The 12,277-nt window shown below is 43.0% G+C and overlaps 1 protein-coding gene across 1 annotated transcript in view; it reads left to right on the top strand.

Moving 5' to 3' along the window:
• Positions 1-11,555, top strand: part of SOX8 (SRY-box transcription factor 8) — a 34,681-nt gene extending 23,126 nt beyond the window's left edge. The window contains exons 2-3 of the mRNA XM_026685814.2: positions 2,494-2,732; positions 7,524-11,555. Coding sequence (XP_026541599.1) covers positions 2,494-2,732; positions 7,524-8,263 — 979 coding nt within the window. The 3' untranslated portion in view covers positions 8,264-11,555. The remainder of the gene's footprint in view (positions 1-2,493; positions 2,733-7,523) is intronic.
• The last annotated feature ends 722 nt before the right edge of the window (positions 11,556-12,277 follow it).

The following is a 12,277-nucleotide window of genomic DNA, read 5'->3' as shown; positions in this document are numbered from 1 at the left end:
AAGCCCCTCCTTCTCCTGATCTCATTGAGGGAGAGCAATACTTCAAAGTGAAGGAAATATTAGACTATTAGACTATTAGAATAGTTGGAATATTAGACTATTAGACTATATTAGAATATTAGAGGCAAACACCAATACCTTGCTTTATCTGATTGGTGTGTATGTGTGTGTGTGTGTGTGTGTGTGTGTGTGTGGTCAGCGATGGGAGGCAGCTAAGGGAGGGAAATGTTGAACGTAGGGATTTTGGCACATGATTCTCGGTACTGGCTATGCATTACTGCCATGGTGGTGCAGTGGTCAGAGTGCAGTACTGGAGGCTACCTCTGCTGACTGCCAGCTGACTGCAATTCGGCAGTTCGAATCTCACCAGGCTCAAGGTTGACTCAGCCTTCCATCCTTCCCAGGTGGGTAAAAGGAGGACCCAGATTGTTGGGGACCATAGGCTGACTCTGTAAACCACTTAAAGAGGGTGTTAGAAAGGTATAGTTTATTAGAAGTCAAGTGTAAGTAATAGCAATAGCACGTAGACTATTGCTCTTACACTTGACTTCTAATAAACTATACCTTTCTCAACAAATGGAGCCAAGGATCATTACTATTTAGAGGTTCACACTGTGGCAGGTCTGACAAGTAGGCCAAACAGTAAGCAGAGCCAGACGATCTAATTCTGCTTTATTTGTAAAGTTACATTAACAGAATCTTGCCAATTCAAAAGTATATCTCCTCCCACCCCCCTTTACAGGAAAACTAACTCTTCTGAATTACTTCTTGCCTCACCCCCGTTTCTGCTAGTGGCTAAGTTGCCTTTTATCTGACCATTTCCTTGGCTGCGTCTCTTCTCCCTGTCTCCCAAGGTCATTTTCACTTACCATTACTCAATATTATAATGCCCTTAGATGAATCACTAGCGTGACCATCTCTGGAATATTGTGCACAGATCTGCTCAGGGCATCTTGTAAGAGGCATAAGGGAACTTGGAGGTCAGAGAAGGTCAACTCAGGTGATCAAGAGGTTGGAACATCTTCCCTGTGAATAAGCATTTGCAACATTTGGGGATTATTAGTTTAGAAAGGAGGTTGAATGAGATGACAGTACATTGTACAAGATTAGATGTAGCCTGGATAAAGTGGACAAGGGGAAATTAGGGAAGTTAGAACTAACCAATTCAATTGAATCCTGGAAGAATTTGGACATATGTAACAACTCAACACATGTGATTCAAGTTTGGAATTTGCCATCACGAGATGTGATGCTCCCTTGTACCAAAAAGTTTGGTTAGCTTCAAAAAAGGACAGCTTGGGGTGCTCTTAGCTTTGGTGGCAGTGGGACTGCCTTTGAAGGCCATCTGCTGAAAGACTGGTGGACTTCCTTGGGCAGTTGGTTGGCCACTTAGACTGCTCGATTAATCAGTTTATTTTATTGATTAGCCTACAGGCCAAATCGGCATACATGATTCGAACACGTGTTACCAGTAAAATCCTATACAATTTAAAATGAGAATAGGGTAAAATACAATAACTATAGTATAAGATACAATAATTTAATACATAAATATGTAAAATAGAATAAAATGACATAAAATTATATTTCTGTATTACCCCTGCAATTTACCCCACATATGTCGATCTCAGTCAGACCATTTTAGTCAGAAATTGTGGTGTATTAAATGTTGTTTTCAAATTCTGGTCACACATGAGGTATATGTTGTTTTAATATGGCTCCCACAGGGCCATATGTTTAATATGTGGATCAAGGTACTTATATCTCACCCCCTTATACAAGCAGCAATTGAATAACATATGAGTCAGATCTTCTACCTCTTCAGTTCCACAAATGCATGTGTCAGGGCTCTGGGAGTTATCCCCATTTAAATAATGAGTCTCTAGCTGGATTTTCAAAGCTCAAAGAAGATTTATTAGGAGTAAACATGCCGGTGCTACCTGGGTGTAGCCAACTCTGAGACACATCATTCATTGTCACCCTTGACCCTGGTTTTCCCCCACCCCCTGGGTGTATCATAATTCATATTCTCCAATGGGACACATCCATAGCCAAGAGTCATCAATCATACTCTCCAGTTAGAATTTTGCATGATAGGAACTTCAGTTGCCTGGAAACTATCTATGAAAACATTTATGGAATGCAGTTTCGGTTTTGCAAACTGCTACACTGCTCCCCCCTCCCTTTCTGCTGGCAACACTAAAAGACCAAATAAATATGAGTTGACAGCAGGTACATTCATTGTACGAGGTGCAATGACAATAAACTAAACTAAAAGTTCATTGTATGAGACAGAATGGAATCTCCCAAATCTAACTACTGAGAGAGAACAAACTGCTGGATTAGATGGGTCCTTTGGTCTGACCCAACAGGGCATTGATTGTGTTCTTGGATTCTTCGGCCGCTTTGGGACTACGTAAGACTGTTAGACTTAAATTGGGTTAAAGGCATACATGAATGACTCACTTCGTTTTCCTCTCTCTCTTTCTTAAGCTTGCTGAGTGAAAATGAGAAGCGTCCCTTTGTGGAGGAGGCTGAACGGTTGAGGGTTCAACATAAAAAGGATCACCCAGACTACAAATACCAGCCACGTCGGAGGAAAAGTGTCAAAGCCGGCCAGAGTGATTCAGACTCGGGAGCTGAGCTGAACCATCACGGAGGATCCCAGATCTACAAATCAGACTCAGGACTGGGCTCGATGAGTGAAGTGCATCACCCTAGTGACCACACAGGTGAAGGAAGAGTGTTTGTGTCAGACCTGCCCCAATTTAGACATTTAAAAAAGAAAGACTCTCGGTTCCATTTGGTTGAAGTGATGGGTTCTTTTACTCAAGTGGTTGCAGTGAAAGTAAAACCAGATCTAAGTATTCCTGCACAAAGATTACACTTTTCATCCTTTCCCTGGCCCTCCCCACATGACCAGTCCATCAGTCTTCAATAGGATGCCTTGAAGGTGTTTTGGGAATGGCTTGGAGCTTGGGGCCTCTCAATCCATTTTACATTCAGTTCCCAGGCCAGGTGTCCTTGGATGTTGGTTTATTCCAGTTTGGCACCTCTGGTTCTTTTCAATGTGTCTCCCCTCCCCACTCCCTGTTTGTCTTCTCATTCCCAGGTCCACATGTTACTACCCCAAATTCATCCCCGCTTACAATTTATGGCAGGATGCCAGTGAAACATCTCTGCTGGAGATGGCAGATCTGACAATTTGTCCAAGGCAGAATCCTTAATCCAGAATCCTTAATTAAACCCAGAATCCAGAATCCTTAATTTGCTTTATCTTGGACATCTCAGGTGTCGGACAGTGGTGGGATTCAAATCATTTAACAACTGGTTCTCTACCCTAATGACTGGCTGGATAAACCTGGCTGGATGATCATGTGACTGGGTAGACATGGCCAACTTGACATCACTCACGTCGAGGGGCGCCTCACCTTGCCCGGCCTCTCCTTGCCCCACCTGGCCCTTCCCCTCCCAGCCACTTCTTATAACCTTGGGTGGCTGGGCAAGTGGCTCGGTAGCAAGGCAAGGAGTGGCTGGGAGGGGAGAGGAGGGGCAAGGCAGGACTCAGCATGGCATGGCAAGGCACGCTATTCAGCCGGTTCTCCAAACTGCACAAAAAGTTAGCTACCGGTTCTCGCGAACCAGTGCGAACCTGCTAAATTCCACCGCTGGTGTCTGGTCATGAGAAATAGCATGGGAGGAGGTAGAGATTTTGCAACTCTGTCCATATTGTCAAGTTCTCCCATTCGGTGCATTTCCTAATTTGGGATGATGTTCTTGGGAAAAGAAAGGCTCGACTCCAGATACCATACGAACATTAATTCATTCATCAATCATGCTTGATAGAGAAGAGGTCCTTCTCCATGAAACCTAGGCAGCCTTTCTCCTTCTTCAGTATAGAGCAGAACTGTGGCAGGATGCATCCCATGGAGTCCCCCCTTTTCTCTGGAGCCGACCCAGATGTGTTTGCCAACCCAGGCTACAATCGGAGAATATCTCCCCTGTTTCCCATCTACAAAATTGGCAGTTTCTTCTCTAGCTTCTGTTCTGCTGACTGTTTTTTTCTTTGCAAGAAAGCTGGGATTTTTCTCTCTCCATTTCTGGCTTCTGCTCTGGAGCATAAAGCCAAGACCTTGGGGAACTATGCTCAGCTTCACAGCTGAAGGCTAAACGTATATTTGTGTTCAGAAATTGGTGAGCTCTGAACACGTTTGTGGGAAGCTCTTGCACCTTCTCCTTCCAAGGGGTCTTGGGAGCTCCAGGCATATCTGTATGCATTCTACGGGAGACCCTACAGCAGGGGTGGAGAACGATGGGCCTTTTGTGGACTTCAGCTCTCAGCATGGCTGGCTCAGGAATTCTGGGAGTTGAAGTCCACAGGCCATAAAAAGGCCATAGTTTCCCACCTCTGCTCTATAGCAACCAGAGGTAACTCTGTGACCAACTGAGGTGCAAGTGAAATCATTTGCAATACATCATTGCCATTCATTCATTCATTCATTCATTCATTTTTCAGATATTTGGGCATAAGTTCCATGGCCAGGATAGATGTGTTCACCTAGACATGATGCACTGGAAGGCAAGAGATCCCTGTGTCATTTGCTCACTGTTTTCTTATTTTCTCAAGGATACAGGTAGTCCTTGATTTATGACCATAACCAAGCCCAAAACCTCTGTAGCTGTTCTGACCAAGGCTTCCGAGACCATAATTACGCACACACTTATTTTAAAAACAAGTCTTGTTTCAATTGCAACGCTGGGAATTATTTTCATTCCCAGCCGTAATGAATCTCAAACAGTCCCTCGAGATAAGCACCCACCTTTCTCTCCTTTGAATTGCTGTCAATAACTAGAGTGCCAAATGAATTATAAAAAAACCAACCGAAGTACAAAGAGTTTCAAGGATTAATCTGAATACAGCGAACGACTTTGCTTCCTGCAAAAGTTTCGTCATCTTTGCCTGTCCTTTCTACCTCATGGGAGGGGCAATCACCTCCCAGCCTCACTCCCAAGTCACCCCTTTTGTTTCAGCTGCTCTTGCCTTCTAGCACCTCTGTGCACATGCGCACTGGGAACAGGCTCCCCTTGTTCCTCTGCCTTACTGCTGCCAGACTCCGAAGGCTCCGGAGTCAGCACTCCACTCCCAGATGGCCCTGGCTTCATCTCTGCATTGGACGCAGGACCCTCGTCTGAGTCCTCTCCAGACTCCTCGACTGGTCCATGTTCTTCTCCACTGTCCTATACCGCTGACGTCTGCACAGGCTGTCAGCAAACCACAACAGTAGCTGAGACAGTTCTTAAGTGAATTTTGTCCCATTTTACTCATGCCAACTGAACCACAGCAGCGGTTAAGTTAGTAACACGGCTGTTAAGTGAATAAAAAATCCAGACACTTGGCAACTGACTCATATTTATGACAGTTTGCAGTGTCCCAGGGTCCTCTAATCCCCTTTTGCGACCTTCTGACAAGCAAAGTCAATGGAAAAGCCTGACTCGTTTAACAACTAGGTTACTAAGTTATCGACTGCAATGGTTCCCTTAGCAATTCAGGCAAGGAAGGTTGTAAAATGGGCCACAACTCACTTAATAAATGTCTCACTTAACGACAGACATTTTGGGCTCAATAGTGGTCCTATGGCGAGGATTACTGTGTACTTTGCTCTACTGGAATTAGGTGGGAGAGGAGTTTTCAGCAGGAAATGGATTTTAGAAATGCAGATTAGGCCTCTGGTGTGGTTATTGCAACAATTAACATTTTTTTTGAAAAATAGGAAAGGGGCAGAAGGTGGGATGAACCCTCCCAGGCTCTCCAATCTCACAATAGAGCAGAGGTCTCCAAGCTTGGCAACTTGGTCCCTTTGCACGATGGGAAATGCTTCTCCCCACCTGAGCTGCTGTTTGTAGGAAGTGCTGATACACACTCACCTTTTGTCTTTTGATTTCCAGCCTCTCCTTCCTTGCGTTCCTTTTCCAACCTCCCTAGAATATCTCCTACATTTCATTCAAATTCACCGAATGGATTTGGGACTTCTGATCTGGCACCTTTGGATCCATGTAAAGATTTGATGGATGTTGGCATATGTTTGCATCCCATTTATGTTAAATTGGCTTACTCCGGGCAGTTTTCATCATAAAAACAGAAACACCCATTAAAAAAAAACACACACACAAAACAACAGGCATCCTCAAATTTGCCGTTCACAAATTTGGACTAATTTGATGGGTCGAATCAAAGGGTGCTCTCAGTTTCCCTCTGCAAAACAAGTCAAATCAGGCCCTGATCAAGTCACTTAGTCCTGACAGATGTGTGGTATAGTCCTTCCAGCTGGCTGGTGTGGTGCTAAATCATTTGACAACTTTTTGTTATCCTGATAGCTTCTGTTTCTCTCCGTTGCAGCTTACAACAGAATAGCTTTTCCTAAATTTTCTGCGCACGCAGTTCACCAAATCGACATGCAGACTTGGGAAAGCTGTTAGGAAAGCATTTGCTTTACAAGGCAGGGTTGCCAGATGTTATTCTTAACACCTGGTTGGTTTGGAGAGACCCTTGCTTGAATGTAAGAGAATCCTTTCCCTGTCAAATGAGACGGTTTTGAGCTATCTCGGTGTCTTACATCCTTAGCCATTTTAAGATGTGTGTCTTCAGTGCCAGCTGGGTTATTCTGGGAATTGAAGTCCACACATCCTAAAATTGTTGGGCCACTGAGCTAGGTGGCCCAAAGGTGGGAATGATAGAAGTTAAAGTTTTGGATATTCCCACTCTTTTTCTAATAAGTACACTGTATAGTCAACCCTTATATGGTCTCTCCCATGTTCTTTGTGCTTAGCACATCTGGAATTCTAAGTAAATACTATAGGTGTACTTGCCACAGGAGTATGGCCCATCATAAGCCCACAATGACCAGAAAGCAAGCTTGTCAGCTGCTCCTTACCTTTTCTTAGCCACTCAAATATAGCAATGTTCCAATATTTGAGGGGCTGCCACCAAGAAGAGGGGGGTCAAACTATTTTCCAAAGCACCTGAAGAAGAAACAATGGATGGAAATTAATCAAGGAGAACAGTAACCTAGAACTAAGGAGAACTAGTGAGAACAGTTAACCAGTGGAACAGCTTGCCTTCAGAAGTTTTGGGTGTCCCAACACTGGGTTTTTTTAAGAAGAGACTGGACAGCCACTTGTCTGAAACAGTATAGGGTTTTCTGCCTGAGCAAGGGGTTGGACTAGAAAACCTCTTGAGGTCCCTTCTGGCCCTCCTGCTCCTCCCCATCCCAGCTAAAAGTGGTCATTTTCCTGGTAGGCAGGTCCATCTAGAAACAAGAGACTGGGCTTCTTTCACATTTTGATAGCAGGATTTCCAAAGCTGATTTCCAAAACAGATGATCCATTGCTTTCTTGCATGTCAACTTAGTGCTTCCTTTATTTTTATTAAATAAAATCACCATACATCTTTCAGGGCTGGTGTTTAAGCTAAGCCATCTTCCCTTTGAAGATGATGACTTTGTTTTCCATACACTTTTCTCTAGGGCAGCCCCATGGACCTCCTACCCCACCTACCACCCCTAAGACAGACCTTCACCCCGGGAGCAAGCAAGAACTAAAACACGAGGGCCGGCGCCTCATGGAAAGCGGTCGACAGAACATTGATTTCAGCAACGTGGACATCTCTGAGCTGAGCAGTGAGGTCATCAACAACATGGAGGCTTTCGACATCCACGAGTTTGACCAGTACTTGCCACTCAACGGCCACTCTGCCATCCCAGCCAGCCACGGGCAGAACTCCACTGCGGGATCTTATGGGACTTCTTACCCTCACTCGGCCAACAGCAGCACTGCTGGGTCCTCCCAGATATGGACTCACAAGAGTCCGGCATCTGCCTCCCCTTCGTCCAGTGAAAGCAGCCATCAGAGGCCTCACATCAAGACTGAACAGCTCAGCCCGAGCCATTACAGTGACCAGCCTCACAACTCTCCAACCCACTCGGACTACGGATCCTATACTGCACAAGCGTGTGCCACCACCGTCTCCCCGAGCTCAGCCACGGGATCTTTCTCCAGCTCCCCGTGCGACTACACAGATCTTCAGAGCTCCAACTACTACAACCCCTACTCAGGCTACCCTTCCAGCATTTACCAGTATCCGTATTTCCATTCCTCTCGCCGGCCGTATGCCACCCCCATCCTCAACAGCCTGTCCATCCCTCCTTCTCACAGCCCTACGGCGAACTGGGACCAGCCCGTCTACACAACCCTGACAAGGCCTTGAGCAGATGGAAGGAGCTGCTTCTTGAGGTCTTCCCCACCAGCCTTCAACAGTATGCACTACATAGAAACAAAGACGGAGCGAAGAAGTGATGATAGTTAATAACAAAGAACCCTAATGGAGCATCATTGCATAGTTGGAAGTGCCTCCCCTTTTGCCGGTATGCCTGGGCCTTCTGTCCAGAATCTCTTAGATTTTCCAAGGCAAAGCTCTATTTTGTTTATTCTGACTCGTAAATCATATTAAATAACATCCGTACCAATGAATGCTCTTGAATAGATGAAGGACGATCCATTCTAACTCCTCTGTGAGAACTTTGCAATGAGTTTGATTTCAAATCCAAGACTCTGTAAAAGTCGAGGTGAAGATGGTGCTTAAGGTTTTGTGGCAAACCAGGGACAGATCAGCCTTGCACAAAAACCCACATAGGATTTTTTTTTTAAAAAAAAATCTTAAGTGTTCAATTAACAATACTGAGGGACCATTCAAGAATCTTTTGGGACCAACCGACCAACCAACTAATGTCAGCATTTCTTAATTTTAGTTTAAAGTTCTGAGCAAAGTTTTGCTGTAATTAACATTTTGGTTTGGAAGCTTAAAAAGTGCATTGATATATATATTTTTGTCATTGTTTGAGAGTAAATCTGTTAAATATGTATTTATGTTCTGTGTAATTTTTGTCCTTTTAATTAATGAAGTAATTCTGTGCAAGAGGTAGATTTAAATAAAGACTTTATAGCGCATAAAGTAGTGGAGGAGTTTCCCCATCTCCCCAATTACACTACTCATTAAAAAAGGGGGGGAGAGCAGCATTTAAAGGTCCATCAGAAAGGAAAATTAGAAATGCTTTAAAAAAAACAACAACCAATGATAATATAGGAACCTAAGAGGTGGAGAAAAAACAGAGTTCACGCTGTGTTTCAACAAATGTTGTGCTAAGTTGCTCCTGGCTAACATTCACTTTCAGATGCTGTGAAGGTGATGGCCACTCCATATTGTTTATCTCCAACACCTGGAACTTAAAAGGTAGACTGCCACTGGAATCACAGAACACTCATCTACAGTAGCTCTTCCAGTTGATATCCGGAGCTTGGTTGCATGGCTTCTAAACAATCATTTACGGCTTGGTAAATTGGGAGAAACATGGTTGGTTTTGTATAGCCTGGTTAGAAGAAAGATCGCTTGGGGAATTCTGGGAGTTGAAGTCCACATGTTTTAAAGTATCTGAGGTTGAGAAACATTGCCTTAGAACAGGGGTTTCAAACTCACGGGCCATGGGCCGGATGCGTCACGTACTGGCCACGCCCATCCCTGGTTTAGCGAATGGGGAAAAAAGTTGTGAGATGTCACCTGACGACATGTCACGAGTTTGAACCCCTGCCTTTGAATGTAGTGGGAGCCCACCTACATCTGATCCTGGTTTTGCAGTACTGTTGCCCCCTGTGGAAATGAATTCCTGGCACGGACTTGCTTTTTCCATCTTTTCCGGAGTCAGTGGGTGATATTTGCTTTTCCAGATGAAGAAAAAGTGACATTTTCATCTCTTGATGGTTTTCCAGCCACAAACAGGCTATGCACCTCCATACTGGTGCTTTCTAAATTTTTTATTTTAAATTCCTATTTAGAAAGGGTTCATGGAGTTAACCTTACAAAGCTTGCACTAATGAAATTCAGAGTAGATATTTTTTTTATCAAGTGAATTGAACGAGCACAGAGGCATCTCTAAAGTGCCTTCACACAACCCAGCTTGGCAAGCCAATTTCCACAGCTAGGAATTCCACACGTGCAAAAATATTGTGCAAGGTGTGTTGCCTATCGGAAGAAAAATGCAATCTCTTACCCGGTGAGGTGTGAGGTGAGTTTTCTGCCAGAATTTTAGGATTTTTCAAGGACAGGAAAATAACCTGTTTGAGTCTCAAAGATGCTTTTTCAAAAGGCAACTGGGCTGGTTTTTTCTTTTCCCTTTAGAAAAATCAGACATTTCATTTTTTCCCCATTAACATTTTTATTGAGTTATAAAGTATTATAAAATACAAAATACAAAGTAAATAGAAAAGCAGAGGAGGAGGGGAAAGAGAAGTGAGGAAAGATAAGAAAGGAAAAGGGGCATTGACTCCGACTCTCTCTGTTACAGTAAAATAAGGCCTTAACATCAAATCACAGCTTTTTGCTTTTTTCATAATAATAAGCCATTTTTATAAAGATCTATCAGTCTAATCAGTAAAACCCAAAGTCAGAAACATTTCGCTTTTCATCCAAGAAGATTAATTGGTTCGGAACAGATGAAGTTTCTTGGCTGAGAAGCAAAACAACTTCTCCTTCTTCCTCTTCCTCCTCTTTCTCCTTCTCCTTCTCCTCCTTCTCCTTCTCCTCCTGCTCCTTCTCCTCCTGCTCCTGCTCCTCTTTCTCCTCCTCCTTCTCCTGCTCCTCCTCCTCTTTCTCCTTCTCCTTCTGCTTCTTCTCCTCTTCCTCCTCCTATTTTGAAAGAATACCATTGAGACAACTGTGACCTGGATGACTGAGAAACTTCACAGACTCCTGCCAGAGGAAACAGGCACAATCTGAAATTTTACATTGATTCCTTCACTGGAATTTCTCCTCTGTCCTGGCAAAATGTGAATTTATGGGGGAATAAACTCCATCTTAAGCGAAATTGTATGAAATCAGATATGGAAAAAGGAAAGTGAATAGGTTCACCTCCCATCATAAGCTAATTTCAAACTACAACATTATTTTTTAAAAATGTTACATTTTAAAATTGGTGCAGCTTATTCTTTTTATAAAGAAATATCAGTTTTAGCAGAATTTACACTTTGAGTTTCACTTTAATATTGCCCTATTTAAGAACCAGATCTTATTCATCAAAGCTGTGAAAATTAGCATTCTCCACTACGTTTTGGTTAATCCTTAGGTGTAGGCTAATAATTCTGTTGCTATCTGTATGCTGAGCATATAACAACCATCTATTCTAATGGTAACTTTGTGCCTTTTTAAAAGAAAAAACAAATCTTTATAAAACTTTAAACTTTCAGAGACTATCTAGCTTATCTTTTCTATGTTTCATATTCTCGGGTTTGTTTTTGTTTTCACGTTTTCCTTTTTTAAAAAGTGTATTTGTGGAAGTGGGTGGGCTTGCGACACAAAAGAGGAGAGCTGAAGATGGAATACTTATGCAATCTATTTTTCTGTATAAAGTTCGAAAGTTGTCAGTTTATCTGTTTTTGTTCACTGGCTTCTGACTAATGCTAACTTTTGTACAGATCTATTTGATAAAATTAAAAAAAAAAAGCCTTTATCTTTGCCACTGGCCTGTTCATTTCAGTGTCTCAATTTCTCAAGCAAAGAAAACCAACATGGAAAAAAAAATGGCTTTACTCCCCCAGCAAAAAGGGTTGAATGTTTAGCAAATTTTTGTTATAATTGGGTTGAAGACAATCAGGGATGGGATTCTACCGGTTCACACCGGATCAGATGAACTGGTTGTTAAATCTGCATCTGGTTCACCGAACCAGTATTTGAACCGACTGGCTGGTCCTCCCCTCCCCAGGAGCCTCCACACAGCCCATTTTCAGTGCAGGTGAGTGCAGGATCCACACAGAAGCTCTGGGAGGGGGAGAATGTTATGAAACGGGGAAGGAAGACTTCCTAAAACGTCCCTATTATGTTCAGGTCAGAAAATGAACATATGAAAATGTCCCCCAACTCTTTTAGTGATGACGTCAAGAGAACTCGGATACATACTGAGAAGAAAGGTGGAATTAGTTTACTTTATTGTCATTGCACCTCATACAATGAATTTAAATGCCATCTTCAGTGTACCTTATGACTGAAAATAAACTCAAACACACATCCTTCACATTTTATACACTGAATTGAAAACCCCTGATATTGCATTAATATTGCACTATACAGTAGAATTAAATAGTTACTGCCTGGGATAGAAGCTGTTTTTTCAGCCTATTTGTCCTTGTTTTTATTGTCCTGTACCGTCTGCCAGATGGTGATAGTTTTAAAAAA

This window comes from Notechis scutatus, chromosome 12 (genome assembly GCF_049901735.1).
Source record: "Notechis scutatus isolate UNSWTSFEM ecotype Mainland chromosome 12, rNotScu1.2, whole genome shotgun sequence".
In the NCBI taxonomy this organism is placed as follows: Eukaryota; Metazoa; Chordata; class Lepidosauria; order Squamata; family Elapidae; genus Notechis; species Notechis scutatus.
Note: the sequence above shows the minus strand (reverse complement) of the source record. Positions and strands in the feature narration are given on the sequence as shown.